The following is a 15,314-nucleotide window of genomic DNA, read 5'->3' on the forward strand; positions in this document are numbered from 1 at the left end:
CTAACTTCCATCAGCTTCTATAAATGTCTGTCAGAACCCAGAGTCTTACAACACCTCCTTGAACCCAGGACACCTCGTATCAGAGAGAGGCTGTCCCTTACTGCTCTGCACCTGACATTACCTGTTCTATAAAAATGCATTACTCCCTGTAGCTGAAGATGGAGTTAGCGCCTCATCTAGGCACTGTGGTGCTCACTGTAAGCAGGAGCAATGACTCCAGGCTTTCCAGGGGACAGAGGTAAGCAGCACTACCATCCAGCAGGAAAAATGATGAGGTTTCCAAAGCAAATTCAGGATTACTGGCACCTAAAAACATTACATAATTAGCAATTATATTCTATCACATGCTTTTATTGATGACAAGGACATAGACTGTTCTGTGAGATTACACCGTGAAATCACACCGTAGTCTCTGTGTGCCCTCAGTGTGTCTCTTGCGGATAATGCAGAACACAGGGTCAGGATCCCTCGAGACAACAACTCTCTCTTACACAGCAGCTTGCCATCTTCTCCCTCTTTACAGAACTGTTTTTATTCACTTTTGGTTCATCCTTCAAGACTTCTTCTAGAAGTAGAAGCCGCTCATCTGTTCTCACGACTGTTAACCGCTGCCCTCTGCCACCCTGCGGTGCAGCACATTTTGCTCTCTGCTTCCACTCTGCAGCCGACGTCACCTGCGCTCCTTTGCAGTCTGCTGGGTTGTTTATTCAACCCATCCTGCTAGCAAACACGTGGGCTGGTTCCAAAACAGCACCCACAGATACAATCTGTATTTAACACCTGGGAGTTAAAAACGGGTTCATCACTAACGCATTATGGATCCTCTGATTCTTGAATTACTGCTCCCGCAACTGTCAGGGAGTCTTAACAACATGACTTGGTGATCAATTACAATTTAAAAGGGATTTCCATATCTGTTACGAAAAATTGAGTCAAAATATTTAAAATGAGTAATAACATAAGTTAGGTGAACACCACAGAGATACACAACTGAAGCTCATATCTTGAGACAATGACGCTAAAATTTGTCCACACTAGAGAGTGCTCAAATAGTAATATTTTCAGAAACTATCGTAGATGGCAGTTAAAGAATTAAATTAAGTATTTATTGAACAAACGCAGAGTAATTGAACTAAGGGGTGTTTCAACCTGAAGATACAATAAACAGCTTCACACACGCAGATGGCTATGCCCCGAGAAGCAGGTGTGTCCAGGGATTCTCCACACAGAACCTGAACCAAGGACTGAGCACACAGCCAAGAGGTGGCAGGACAGTGGTCCTGAGTGCCTGGCTTCTCTAAGGAGCTTCAATCCCCAGCGAGCACTCCACACTGTCCCTTCTTCTGAAGGAGGCCTGACAGCTCCGTACGCCCCAGGACGCCTCTACTGCCAGCAAGGGTTTTACTCACACTATTGGAAAAAACTCCATGTTACTGACTTGGTTTACCATGGAAATGGTTTATTTGTCCCGTGGCTATTTTTCTGTATCCGCATTAGTGATTCTCAGGGGCCGGGGAGAAGAGAGCGTATTCTGCAATGAGGATGAGTCACAGTCCCCAGCAATGCGGGGTGGCCCGTGGGGACCGTCCTCCTCAAACCTCAGCCAGTCACGGCGGCCATCAGCCAACAGTACAGATGGGAGTGCGGCCTGTGCGGGGGCAGCGCAAAGACCGCTGACAACCACTGTTCTACATGAAGCAAAAAGCTCATTTTGAGTCACCAGGAAATAGAAATTGCATAATACTGACAGGCTCCATCCAAACTGCTCAATCTTAAATGATGAGAATTATTTCAATGAACTTTCAGTATGTTTGAGTTCAAAGTATATATAATACACTTTATATTACACATGTATTTTATCACATACTCAGGAATGCTGAGGTGCTTAATCCAGCCAATAAATTGGAAAAAAAATTTTATGCTTCTCTACGCGTCAATGGACAAGATTCTGAAGGTGGATCTTGAACTCTGGGATCAATCAGTTCTCCAGGAAAGCCACATAATCGGTCAGTCTGGCTAGCTGCTGCTCGTTAGGAATCGGAGGCACTGGGGCGGGCTCTGTGTGAGAGAGACACACACACACACACTCACAGTTAGATGGCAGCGCCACTCCACCACCACTCTCATCAACATCCTTAATTGCAAAGACGTCTGCTCTGATTTCAGACAACACTGTGCCTCTTAGTGGCCTGGGTATTTTTGAAAAAGCAAACCAAGAGGTCTCAACTTCCAACAGCAGAGTGTGCTTCCCCCAAATGCGAGTGAAAGCAAGTCTGGCACTGATGGTATGAAGCATGCCAGGTGAGGGGAGCACACTCTCACTAGGTAGCACCTCTGTTCACATCCCACCTCCTCCCGGAAGGGCCCTCCCACACTCTCACTGGGTAACACTTCTGCTCATATCCCACCTCCACACTCTCACTAGGTAGCACCTCTGTTCACATCCCACCTCCACCCGGAAGGGCCCTCCCACACTCTCACTGGGTAACACCTCTGTTCACATCCCACCTCACCTGGAAGGGCTCCTCCCCATGTGGCATTTAATCCAGGAAGTAATTACTAAGTGCCTCTCACATTCCAGGTCCTGCTATAGGGACAACACCCAAGAAGAACCCCATCCCATCCTCAAGTAGCTTATTTCTAATGTTCAGGTGAGCACCCATCAGTCCAGGGAAGAGAAGCGTTGGTAGGGTCCCACTGCAGGACAGCACAGAGGCCCCCACAGCCTGACAGGCCAGGCAGTCAGCAAGCTCCAGAGGGGACACCCAGAACTTCACTCTCATAACCCATGTATCACTACAAGTGCATGGCACCTTAATCTTTGTTTGCAAGGTAAACACATACATAAAATACCACCACCACCAAAAAAAAAGTGAGAAACAATGATTTTTACGAGTGTATGAAAACGTGTACATACCTGATAAGGGAATAAATCTGTTAAAGGAAACATCTGGGGCTCCTGCAACTGCATTAAAAAAAAATGACAGACACCACTGTGAAGACCTCGTAATGGAAGAAGCCATTTCTAATGCAATACGCATACGTGACAATTTAGTTCTCAAACAGGGATGCATCCAAATCTTCAATACATGCGTCTTTACGCCCCATCTACACTGGCGGCTCAGGGCCTTCCACTCTCTCCGTCCTCAAGAGCAGGGCATACAGATTTGTGTAACACTTGACTGTGTGTTCACCAACATCCACACAGCAGGCAGAGTCGGGGGAGGGAATCTGGGTTGATGGAGAGTTTATGGAAGGGGGGGGGGCATTAAACTCAGCTTGAAAGACCAGCAGAAAAGAATGTTCCCACAGTACGAGGGAGAGAGTCCACCAGGCAGGCACGAGCACAGCTCACTTCAGAGAGCAGGAACTCACAGTGAGACCCTGAGGACAGGCCATGAGATTTCTGGCGTTAAGGGAAGGTAAACGAAGTTAAATCTGTGGACGTGAATGCCACAGAAGAGTGTCCGATTCCAGTACAAGGAGAGCAGGGGGACAGCTTCTATTTTCTAAAAAGGCGATGATTTAGGTATTAAGGAAAAGCAGAGTTAGGAATGGCTTGGCTCAGCAGGGGCCAGCACTGTGGTGTGGCAGCTTGAGCTGCTGCCTGAGACACCAGTACTCCGTATCAGACCAGCTGTTCAAGTCCCAGCTGCTCCGTGTCAGCCCTAGCTCCCTGCCAGTGCGCCTGGGAACGGAGCCCACGAAGGCCCAAATCTTTCACCTGCCACCCATGTGCGAGACCTGGGTGGAGTTCAGGCTCCTGGCTTCAGCCTGGACCAGCTCCAGTTTTGGCAATCATTTGTGGAGTGAAACAACGGATGGAATCTCTGCCTCTCACTCTTTCAAACATACCAATCTTAAAAAAATAGAAAGGAATGGCTCCATCAATAGAAAAATGGAGACCAGGGGCCGGCGCCGCGGCTCACTAGGCTAATCCTCCGCCTAGCGGCGCCGGCACACCGGGTTCTAGTCCCAGTTGGGGCGCCGGATTCTGTCCCAGTTGCCCCTCTTCCAGGCCAGCTCTCTGCTGTGTCCCGGGAGTGCAGTGGAGGATGGCCCAGGTGCTTGGGCCCTGCACCCCATGGGAGACCAGGAAAAGCACCTGGCTCCTGCCATCGGATCAGCGCGGTGCGCCGGCCACAGTGCGCCAGCCGTGGCGGCCATTGGAGGGTGAACCAACAGCAAAAGGAAGACCTGTCTCTCTCTCTCACTGTCCACTCTGCCTGTTAAAAAAAAAAAAAAAAGTTCCAATATTTGGAAAAAAAAAAAGAAAAATGGAGACCAATATTTTGTCAAAATTAGTTGTAATAAGTATTATGAAACATCTACATAATAAATGTGTTTCTAAAAAAAATTAGGTGACCGTCGTGATTCCTTCTCCCTAAGTATCCATTCTATCCACATGTTTATTTAAAACACACTTCCACCGAGTTATTACAGCATTATCTGTCATCAAATCATTTAAAGCCAAGGCTATGGCACAGCGTTTCCCCTGCACGTGGGTGAGGAGCGCCACCTACCTGGCTTCCTGGGCAACACCATCCTCGTGGTGGAGTCAGCTTGCCATCCTTGCTCCAAGATACCTACAAGGTGCATTTCACATGAACAGGAAGCCACAACGAGATCCACACCCTGTCCACAAGACATCACTTGCACGGGAGACCTGACATGTTTAGTTTCAACCAGACATGTGCATTTCTACTAGAAAGACGTATTATAAAAAGCATGCAAACATTTTTTGCACATGTATCAAAGCCTCACTTTCCCCTCATCAGGCTGCTGGAATCACTAATATGTCATTAGTTTAAGTATGTAGCATAGAATTAGCTTAACCGATACTATTCAGAAGAGACATAAGGAAACACAGAATATTTTGTTCATCATCTCATCGGTAACATCCAGGATGGAGGAGAAACAACAGGCTCCATGTACACAGAAGGCCGACCATGAATGACCACTCGGTGCCCTGGTCAGGATCCTCTGTGTAGCTGTCACAGCTCTGACGTAGGACGTATGGCCCTAACAGGTATTGAAACAAAGCTCAGGGAGCCGGGTGACCTACCCCAGCTCACACAACTAGCAGGAGGGACGGGATGGCAGCTGGACTCCCCCTGGCAGTCAGGTAAGAGCACGGGCATTGGAGCATATTACACATTAGATAATAAGTTACCCACCAAACAAGTAGATGACTGATGAGTAAGTAACACTAGGATTCAATGTAAGAACGTTCATTGACCTGCTCCCCATGTGCCGAGAACTGTGCTAAGCCCTGGAAATGTAAGCATTCAACAAGGCACCAGGTTGTGTGCAATGTCCCACAGAAATCCAGCAAGTGGACACGACAGTCTGGTATCACCTGAGAGAGGACAACGCACAGGGACCCTCGGAGACCAGTGGGTACCAGGGCAGAGCATCTAGGGTCTGAGTGAGGCGTGCAGGAAGTGAACGTGCTGACGGGGCAGCGAGGGGACGGCCTCCACCATGCACGGGGGCCCAGGGCATCTAACGCAGTGAGGTCAGTCAGGACGGAGTCTGAGTCAGCGCTGTGGAGGCTCACAGACCTGCTTCCTGCACAACCAGAATGAGCTGGATTCAAGGCCGCTTCCGTCCAAACCCTGCAGGGGTTATCACTGTCCTAAAAAACGCACCCGCGTTTCCCACACACACTCGGTCGCTAGGGTCTCGGGGACGGGCACTGTGAGCTGAGAACACACATCTCTATTCCCACTTGTGATGACACAGCAGACAAACACACCTTTCACGGCCTCTTCCACGGGAAGCCCCACGAAGGCGGCGAAGTCGTCCGCGATTATCGAGGTGTACGCCTGGGAGACCAGGGCGAAGGCTCGCCTCCTTGTTGCGTCTGGGGCAGCCGGGGAGCGGCAGAAAGGCAACAAGAGAGGCGTTTAACAACAGTTACTGTTCTTGTCCACTTTTTATGAACAAGACATGATCACACACATTACAGGCTCAGACATAGGAAAGATCTTCAGAGTTCATGGAACTGTTTTTTTCTTTTGTGCTAAAACTATGTACAGATTTTAACTCTTCTTGCACTAAAATAACTCATCTTTAATTCCGTCTTCTCATGAACTTTCTGCAGTGCCCTCGCATATATGTGCCTACCACGGAAGAGGCTCGCACACTGCTAAACAAACAGGTGCACTTCTCACACTTACGGAGAAACCTCTCCCAAGTGACAAGGAAAACGGCAAAGGTGGAAAAAGAGCCAAATATGCACAATACTCACGCGCTAAGAAAATGTAATTCAAACACATTTTTGTATTGAGGGTGTAAACTTGTAACTTTCTTTCATGTCACGTACAAACACTGGAATGACTGGAGCGGAAAACCCAGGAACGCGCCTCCTTCTCGGGAGGGTCTGCGGTGCAGGAGCAGCCCTGGGTGTCATGGAACAACCCCAGTGACGACCACACCCGCCTTGCAAAGTCTGCATCAAACGCCTGGCGTCAGTGACGCCCCATGTCCTCGGCTCCTGCCCCATCAGGAAGGGCAGCCCGGGGTTGGTGCTGTGCACAGTGGACTAAGTGGACTTCAGTGACGCCCCACGTCCTCGGCTCCTGCCCCATCGGGAAGGGCTGCCCAGGGCTGATGCTGTGCGCAGTGGACTAAGTGGACTTCAGTGACGCCCCACGTCCTCGGCTCCTGCCCTATCGGGAAGGGCTGCCCGGGGCTGCTGCTGTGCGCAGTGGACTAAGTGGACTTCAGTGACGCCCCACGTCCTCGGCTCCTGCCCTATCGGGAAGGGCTGCCCAGGGCTGATGCTGTGCGCAGTGGACTAAGTGGACTTCAGTGATGCCCCACGTCCTCGGCTCCTGCCCCATCAGGAAGGGCAGCCCGGGGTTGGTGCTGTGCACAGTGGACTAAGTGGACGTCAGTGACGCCCCACGTCCTCGGCTCCTGCCCCATCGGGAAGGGCTGCCCGGGGCTGCTGCTGTGCGCAGTGGACTAAGCCTCGGCCCTGCGGTGCCGGCATCCCACACAGGTGCTGGTTCGAGTCCCGGCTGCTCCGCTTCCCATCCAGCTCTCTGCTGTGGCCTGGGAAAGCAGAAGAAGGTGGCCCAAATGCTTGGGCCCCTGCACCGTGTGGGCGACCCAGAAGAAGCTCCTGGCATAAATCTTAAATAAAGAGTCTAACTTTGATCTTTTAAAAAAAAAAGACTGCCAGGCAGCACCAGCAGCATCTCATCCCGAGGACAGCATGTGGACACTGGGCGGGCTTCCAAATCTACACGCAGTCACGTCAGAGACAGAGGAGAACTGCCGCACCCAGCCGGCCAGTCCTGCCCAGGGCTCTTGCGTAACCCAAGAGCTCCTCCACGTGGCTGTGAGCAGGCTGAGGGAGTACCTGTCATTTTTATTCTGCACACTTAATCCACTGGTGTACACCCTGTAACACTGCCAACCCCATGGTTCTGGGGCTCTGCCAGATGCCAGACGCTCCGCTCTGCTCGCTCCACGCCAGTCCCCTGGCTCTCCAGGCCTCGCACCTTCCCCCAGGCCTCTGGCCTGTGAGGTTCCACCACGTGCCTCCTCTGAACTCACAGCACTGCAGTGCATACATCTATTTACTTTTGTTTGTTTGTTTGTTTGAGAGAGAGAGAGAGAAAGGTCTTTCATCCACTGATTTATGCCTCAAACGCCCAAAACAGGCAGGGCTGGGCCAGGCCGAAGTAAAGCCGGGAGCCTGGAACTAAGGCAGATCCCCCGCGTGGGTGGCAGGGATCCAACTACCTGAGCCCTCACCGCGGCCTCCAGGGCGCACGACGGCAGGAGATGGAATTCGCTATGGAGGCGAGACTCAGCTCAGCCTCCAACATGGGACGCAGAATTTTCTCCCAACTGCTGAGCCAAGCCTTCACCTCCACACGCCCCATGGAACAAGAAATCGACCACCATGGTGTGTACTGTTCCACCTGCCCCCTTCTTTCCAAGCTCTTTACAGGGCTCTCTCTCTACTTCCTGCTTCTGGGGAGGCCAGCAGCCCCAGGGAAGCCTGCAGTGCACACGTGCTGGGGGGTGATCTCCCGAGGGCCTGCGCTGCGCACGTGCTGGGGGGTGGTCTCCCCAGGACAAACGGGTGTGGCGTCCTGCTCAGCTACAGTGCTCCCCAGCTTGCACTGGCCAGCCTCTGCTCTCCCTCCATCTTTCAACCCAACTACATAACGTAGATTTCTAAAAGATGTGAATTTTTTTAATTTGAAAGTCAGTGTTACAGTGAGAGTGGGAGACAGAGAAAGAGAGATCCTCCATCTGCTGGTTCACTCCCCAGATGACCACAATGGCTGGGGCTGGAAGAGGCTGGAGCCAGGAGCTTCTTCCAGGTCTCCCACGTGGATGCAGGGACACAAGGACTTGGGCATCTTCCGCTGCTTTCCCAGGCCACAGCAGGGAGGCAGGGAGCCGGATCAGAAGTGGAGCAGCCAGGACTTGAGCCGGCGTCCATAAGGGATGCCGGCATCGTGGTGGCAGTCTTATCCACTATACCTCACCCTCTGCCCCTAAAACATCGTTTTTTGTTTTTTGTTTTTTTAACAGGCAGAGTGAACATTGAGAGAGACAGATCTTCCTTTTCCGTTGGTTCACCCTCCAATGGCCGCTGCGCCTGGCGCACCACGCTGATCCGCAGTAAGGAGCCAGGTGCTTCTCCTGGTCTCCCATGGGGTGCAGTCCCCACTGCACCCCGGGCCACAGCAGAGAGCTGGCCTGGAAGAGGGGCAACCGGGACAGAATCCAGTGCCCCGTCCGGGACTAGAACCCGGTGTGCCGGCACCGCAGGCGGAGGATTAGCCTAGTGAGCCGTGGCACCAGCCCCTAAAACATCTTAAAGAAACATTTTCTACTGAAAGCTATGGCAACTCAACGGGAAAGAACTGAGGTAACAATGGAAAAGGAACACCTTTTTGGTTTCTTTAGAAAAATTAAAGTGTACACCAGGAAACTATACTCATTAGGCAAATCAGCATAAATTAAAATATTCACTTTAACTCTTATGTTCTGGCCAGAGTGAAGCGTGCTAGAACGTGAACAGAAGGGAAGGGGGGACAGGAGGAGGAGCAGCCACAACGGGGGTGGCGGGTCAGGGTCCCGGCGTCAGGGAAGCCTCCACGCGCAGCTGCTTCTCATGCCCCAGCCTGTGACTCACACCCCCGCACCCTGAGTCACCACGCAACCCTAGCTCTGAACTCCCACCGCACAGTCACACCCCGGACGACGGCCCCGAGCCAGCACCTGGCATCTGCGGAAACTTAGGGAGGACGCGCCCTGAGTACAACGGAGGCCTAAGAAAGACTCGTTCACGGTTCAGTTGTCCAACTTCCGCTGCCTGTGCCTGCCATCTACCAGACTGCCCACCGCCGGGTGCCGGTGCCGGGGCACAGGGACAGTGAGCGGCCCCTCCAGCCGTGCTGTACATGGGGAGGCAGGCACCCTCAGGCGGGCCAGGGGCCAGGGAATCGAATTCCTCTGTGCCCTGCCAGGGGCAGCCCCCGTCTCCAGCTCCACTCATCCTGGCCCTCACCCCACCCAGAGGCCCTGGGGAGAAGGGTCACTGTCCACAGCGAGTCCTTCTGGTCTCCTGTAAAAACAGCTCTCTCACTGGCCCGACCTCATCTAAGCCGTCTCTGATTTTCTAATAGGACTGGGACTCAGAAAAGAAGAGGAACAGACCTGAGAAAGTGTTTTTAACTTGAAGACAAGTGTGTATGTAACAAATTAAAAACTAAAATATTAAATCTGGCAAAATTTGGCAATAATTCAAACCTACCACGGGACCGCCCTCAACCATCAAGCAGCATTCCTGACTCTGGGGACCTGCAGGAGTCTCAGGGCAGCGTGGGGTACTGAAGGCTGACAGAATGTTCCAGAATGCAGAAGTCCTGACGGGACCATGGGCCACCCCCACTGAGGGACAAACCCTGCCCCACAGTCCGCATTCCCACAACACACCTTCCAGTCTCCGGGGGTCTACTGGGCCGCTTCCCAGGGACTCCCAACACGACAGAGATCTGCGAGGCGACGACCCAAAGCCCAGAGCAGCTTGAGTAAGGGCCCGAGGCCGCTCCTGCCCACCAGCCTGCTGCACGGAGCTGGCCCGAGGCCCTGGCGCGGGCCCTCGCTGCAGTCCCAGGCTGCCCCAGACACAGGCCTGGGAACGCCGAGAGCTTCAGATGCGGGGCTTTGTGGATCCTGGAACAGTTGCACCTAGTGAGGTGCTCTGGGGATGCGACGTCAGCCCACACACACAATCGCTAAGCTTCACCTCCACCTCACACTGTGATTTACGACCCTCTCAGTGCATCTCTATTTGGCTGTGGCACAGCGCACAGGCCGGCAGTGGAATTCTCCACGTGCGGGGTCCTGTCCGTGCTCACACACTTCTAAGATTTGGGGGCACTTCAGATTTTCAATTAGGGCTGCTCAGCCCACACCATGAAATCCACTATCCCTCCTCAGGCCTACAGCAGGGGTGAAGGCTGTTCACCGATTCCAACACTGCCCCTACGGGACCCGCCCGGCCGCACCCCTCCTCCCTTCGCTCCCTCACCTGCCCTGCACCCCTGCTTTCCCCACTCCAGTGTCAAGGAGCGCCTCCTGCTGTCGGCCACATCGCTGCGTCAGCCCCTGCACGTGCCCGAGCCGCCCTGAGCCTGCTCGCCTGGAAGCCGCCGGCCAGACGCCTGCCGAGGCCGAATGACCGTCTGCACTCCGGCGGGGATTCTAACCTTCCACCCCTCAGGCCGTGAACTCCGGGGATTCCTGCAACAGCGGAGAGCCCTTTCCCTGCCAGGAGCAATTTCAACCTGGAACCAGCCCGAGACACGAAGCCCTGAACTGCTGATGCAGCCTCAGCAAGAGAAGGCTGGCGGCACTTTCTGGACAAAATAAAAACGGGAGCTCGGAAAGCTGCCGCTCACCTGCGCTCACCAGCGCCCCACCCGCCTCCCGCCCTGCAGCCTCAGGAAGGGCCTGCTGCAACGTCCAACACAAAGAAACGCACCTCTCAGTGCCTCCATGATGGGCTGCACCGTCTCGGACCACTGGTGAGCGCTGATGGTCGTGTAGATCCCGGGGAAGTCCCTCTGCCAGATCCTCTGTCCCACCGACCAGATCCCCCCGAGCTCAGAGTTCGCCTGGAACACACGTCACAGCCTTTGACAGTGCTCATCCTGGAAACAACTGCGTCTTTTTTTTTTTTTTTTTCTTGACAGGCAGAGTGGACAGTGAGAGAGAGAGACAGAGAGAAAGGTCTTCCTTTGCCGTTGGTTCACCCTCCAATGGCCGCCATGGCCACGTGCTGTGGCAGGTGCCCCGTGCTGATCCGATGGCAGGAGCCAGGTACTTCTCCTGGTCTCCCATGGGGTGCAGGGCCCAAGCACTTGGGCCATCCTCCACAGCAGAGAGCTGGCCTGGAAGAGGGGCAACCGGGGCAGAATCCGGCGCCCTGACCGGGACTAGAACCCGGTGTGCCGGCGCCGCAAGGCGGAGGATTAGCCTAGTGAGCCGTGGCGCCGGCCACAACTGTGTCTTAAAGCGAAAGTCAGAAAGACGTACAACGTGTTAGCTGCATCATCAACACAAAATCTCACGTTCCTTTTAAGAGATGCAATCACTTTTTCAGTCCAACCACATTCAAACAGGTTTTTAAGCAGCATGAGCAGTAACGCAAAATTTCTTTATTCATTCGCTGTAAGTGTTTATTACCACAACAGATTAAGGGCTGAGAAAGTAATCCAAACATGCTCGGGATTAAGCCTGGGGATTAAGTATCTCGGGCAGCTGATTCGAAAGGTGCCCTGTTTGCAGTCCCCACACACATAACACGATGCCCTGGGGACGCGAGCAAGAGCCAAGGTCAGCACAGGCCACCACAGGAGGCCACCACCCTCACGCCTCCACCACGGGGACCCTCTTTCACCTCACTTCACAGCAGGTATGGGAAAGGATGGGAGTTAAAGCACTAATCCGGTGCCCGGCTGAGAGCTGAGCACAACCTGAGGTGGACTCTTGGTCCCACGTGGAGACCACTCACGCGGGCACTGACCCACCCGAAACCCAAGGACCACTGCGGCCCACTTCGGAAGCAGCTTTCACTTGCTTCTCCACCCAAAACGAGAAGCCCACTCTCCTAACTGGATAGACAGTCCCAGCGCTGCGAATGACCATTTCAGAACAGCAGTGTACCACCAGTCTCCACGCCACTCCTGCTTCAGGAACCTGCACAGCTCCGTTGAACCCCCCGCCCCCCTGCAGCCACCGCCCAGCCCTTCGCGTGGCCCGGCTCAGCGGCGTGGCTGGAATGACCGGGAGCCGAGCCGACCCCTCCGCCATCCCGGGGAAGTTCTGGTTTCTGACTGCAGCGCCGGAGGTCGGTTCTCTCCTCTAACCCCAGTGACACGGGACGGGAACAGCGCTTTACGGGATTCCCCGGTCAGAGAACGTTATCACCACGTGGAAGCAACACAGCGCAGGGCAAGGACACTTACGGACTTTATGGCAGGCGGTATTCTCTTCCAGAGGTATCTCGCGTTATTCCTAATGCAAACCAGCGCAAAGAGCGGTCAGTAAAAATGTTGGAAATTACTAGGTCCTAATGAGAACAGACAGGAGTTAATCAAAATACTCTATGCACAGTACAGAGCAAACATATTTTATGTGAACTTGTTCTGGGGAATTACGAGTAGTTCTCCAGACGAAGAGACAGGAAATAGTTCATCAACGTCACATTCTGCCATTTTTAGTGAATTTCTGAATGAATGATTCAGATGCTAAATTAAGCCAACACCAAAAATACAAAGATTTACACAGAACTCCCCAAATAATTCACCCAGATAAGAACGCGCTTCCCAGGTCCTGCCTCCCCGGAGGGAAGACGCCCGGGCTCCCGGGCTTGGTCCTCCTCACAGCCCCACACAGGGCCCTGCCCCCAGAACCTCCACAGCAGGGGGATCCGGGGAGAAACCCGGACCAGGACACCCCTACGATGGGACCACAGGAAGCGAAGCGGGCCACTCACACGCCGGACGCGGGGAGCCCAGCTCAGCTTCTAGGACGACAGGACAGAAAGGGCTCGGAGAAGTTTAGAGGAAAACCGTCAGGCGCCCCTGGGGTCACAGAACGACAGCCACCCGGGGGCGTTCTGCCCTCCAGCGAGCAGACACGGGTCCCCCCTACGAGACGGCTCCCAGGAGCTCTCGGCTGTGGGCAGCAAACCCCTGCTGGCCCTCGGCCTCCGGGCAGCTTCTCTGGGCCTGCCGACAACAGGGGCCCTCGGCTGAGCCCAGGTCAGAGCACAATCCTTTAAAAAGGTCACGCGCCCGCACTTTCCCAGGCTCCGCGCTGCTTTTCGGACCTGAGGGTTCTCCGAAGGCTCCGCGGGAAATGGACGGCGGCAGCCCGCGGGCGGGGTCAGCGCCTGCCCCAGGGCCCCAGACCGCCGGCCTCACCGCGACTGCGGCTCCGGCCTCTGCTTCCTGCCAGCGCACACGGCGGCCGGCTCGTGGGAGTGGGCTCCCAGCTGTGGTCTGGACCAGCCCGGCCCCGGGGCACCCGGGAGGGAAGCAGCCGCCCGCCCGTCTGCGTCTCCCTAGGAACCCGGTGTCCTCCTTAGGAGGAGCTACAGGCCGCCGGCCACCACCCGCTGGACGCCACAGGAGCGGCCGCAGCGAGGCCGCAGCGGAGCGCTCGGGGCTCCCGGGAACCGGGGCGGCCGCCGCGGGTCGCTAAAGGTACTCACATGTCGTTATGCAGCAGATACAAAGCCAGCAGCTGGCCGTACACCGGGGGCGTCGCGATTCCTCCAGGAGCCTAGAACGCCAGAAACGCAAGAGCACAGCCTCCTTTCTTACCCACGCCAGAAAAAAACCCGAAACCTTCCGGGGTGGGGCTGCAGCTCAGCGGATCAAACGGGCGGCCCGATGGGCGCAGGTTCGAGACCCGGCCGCTCCAGCTCCGATGCTGCTCCCTGCTGTGGCCTGGGAGATGGCCCGAGTCCCGGGGCCCCTGCACCCGCGTGGGAGACGCGGAGGAGACCCCCGGCTCCAGCCTGGCCCAGCCCGGGCCCTGGCGGCCACTTGGGCAGCGAAGCCGGGGACGGAAGACCTCTAACGGTGCCTTCCGGGTGCATTTAAAAATAACAACACAAAGCTGAAACGTCAGTCTCCGGCGGCTGCAGACACAGCTCGGCCTACTCCCGAGCCCCGCCCGGCTCTGCCGCTCCGGGGCATGCTGCGGGGCGCCTTCCCCAGGCCCGCACGGAGCACGGCCCGCCGGGCACCGCTCCCTCCACGCGTGTGCGTGTCCGCGGGTCACGCACCCCGCGCTGGCTTCCCCAGACACCGAGCGCCCCGGGGCGGTCGCACGGCCCGCGGCCCGGGCCCCGAGGCCGGCAGGAGAGGCTGCCCCACGCGTCCAGGCAGCGGCCGAGCAACCGCCCGGCCCGAGCAGTGCGGGGCGCCCGGGCCCGCGTCCCGCGCCCGCTCTCCGCGCGCCCCGGCCCCGTTACCCTGGAAACCGGCGCCGCCCGGAGGCCGGGGCGGCCCCGGAGCTCCTCCCAGCGCGCTGCACGCGGCTACCTCGAGCTCCTGGTTCTCGCACTGATCCAGTAGCTTTTTGAAGCTGAAGGCGCTTTCTGCCATCACCGCCACTGGCATCTTCCCGCCCGGTCTCGCCGCCGCACCTTCCAGCCAGCCAAACCCCGCACGGTCCCTCGGGGCGTCGCACCCAGATGACGCACCACGCCGTCGCCGCGGCCCAGCGCTCCTGCGCACGCGCACAGTGGTCCCGGCACGGCCCGGGGCGCCGCTGCCGCAGGGATAGGAGGCGGCGAGGGAGAGCGCGCCGGCGCTCTGGGCGGCCCTCTCGGTGGTTGGGAGGACCAGCCAGCCGTCGCGGGATACCACTTCCGGGGCGCGCGGCTGCCGGCGGAAAGGGCGGAGCTTGTGTCCGCCCGAGGTCGCCCAGTGCGCAGGACAGGAAGGTGATGGACGTTCGATAGCGGAAGTGGCTGGGACAGCACGGGCACGTGTGTGCGGGGGTCACGGGGCCGCGCCGTCCCCGGTCGAGGCTCCAGGCGGGCGCCGCCGGGCCCCGGGTCCCGCCCGGGAGCGGGACGGCCGTGGAGTTTAGGCCCTGTACGTGCAGATTTGCCCGTGCGCAGGACCGGGGGCGCCCGGGGCGCGTTTAAAGGCCCGGCCGCTGGTCTGAGGCAGGGCGAGGCGATGGAGGGAAATGGAGGGCTTCCCTCTCTGTTGCTCCCCGAGCTGCGCCTCGCCGTCTCCGCGAGGGGTGCG

At 56.1% G+C, this 15,314-nt stretch overlaps 1 protein-coding gene across 6 annotated transcripts; it reads right to left on the reverse strand.

The window, feature by feature from the left end:
- Positions 1-330: 330 nt before the first annotated feature.
- COPS8 (COP9 signalosome subunit 8) lies at positions 331-14,741 on the reverse strand. Of its 6 annotated transcripts, none has more exons than XM_089328869.1 (8): positions 14,598-14,741; positions 13,760-13,830; positions 12,510-12,558; positions 11,024-11,156; positions 5,759-5,866; positions 4,524-4,586; positions 2,918-2,959; positions 331-2,058 (listed from the first exon to the last, which is right to left on the reverse strand). In XM_089328869.1, exons 1-8 carry the CDS (start codon positions 14,673-14,675, stop codon positions 1,979-1,981), a joined length of 624 nt encoding a protein of 207 aa, XP_089184995.1. In that variant the 5' UTR covers positions 14,676-14,741; the 3' UTR covers positions 331-1,978. The 6 variants fall into 6 exon arrangements, with proteins under 6 accessions (XP_089184995.1, XP_002722944.1, XP_089184998.1 ...); XM_002722898.6 differs by having other exon boundaries at positions 2,918-2,965; XM_089328872.1 differs by having other exon boundaries at positions 2,918-2,965; positions 14,528-14,741.
- Between the last annotated feature and the right edge of the window lie 573 nt (positions 14,742-15,314).

This window comes from Oryctolagus cuniculus, chromosome 3 (genome assembly GCF_051225735.1).
Source record: "Oryctolagus cuniculus isolate XC-2025 breed Fujian yellow rabbit chromosome 3, ASM5122573v1, whole genome shotgun sequence".
Taxonomy (NCBI): Eukaryota; Metazoa; Chordata; class Mammalia; order Lagomorpha; family Leporidae; genus Oryctolagus; species Oryctolagus cuniculus.

What these genes read in the sequence shown, in the direction of transcription:
- COPS8 (XM_002722898.6), bottom strand. Translation starts at nt 14,675, where the DNA reads ATGCCAGTGGCGGTGATGGCAGAAAGCGCCTTCAGCTTCAAAAAGCTA. An exon ending in GCGAGAACCAGGAGCTCGAG is followed by an intron (nt 13,831 to 14,597) that starts GTAGCCGCGTGC and finishes CTGGCGTTCTAG; the next exon opens with GCTCCTGGAGGAATCGCGAC. An exon ending in GGTGTTGCCCAGGAAGCCAG is followed by an intron (nt 2,966 to 4,523) that starts GTAGGTGGCGCT and finishes TTTTTAATGCAG; the next exon opens with TTGCAGGAGCCCCAGATGTT.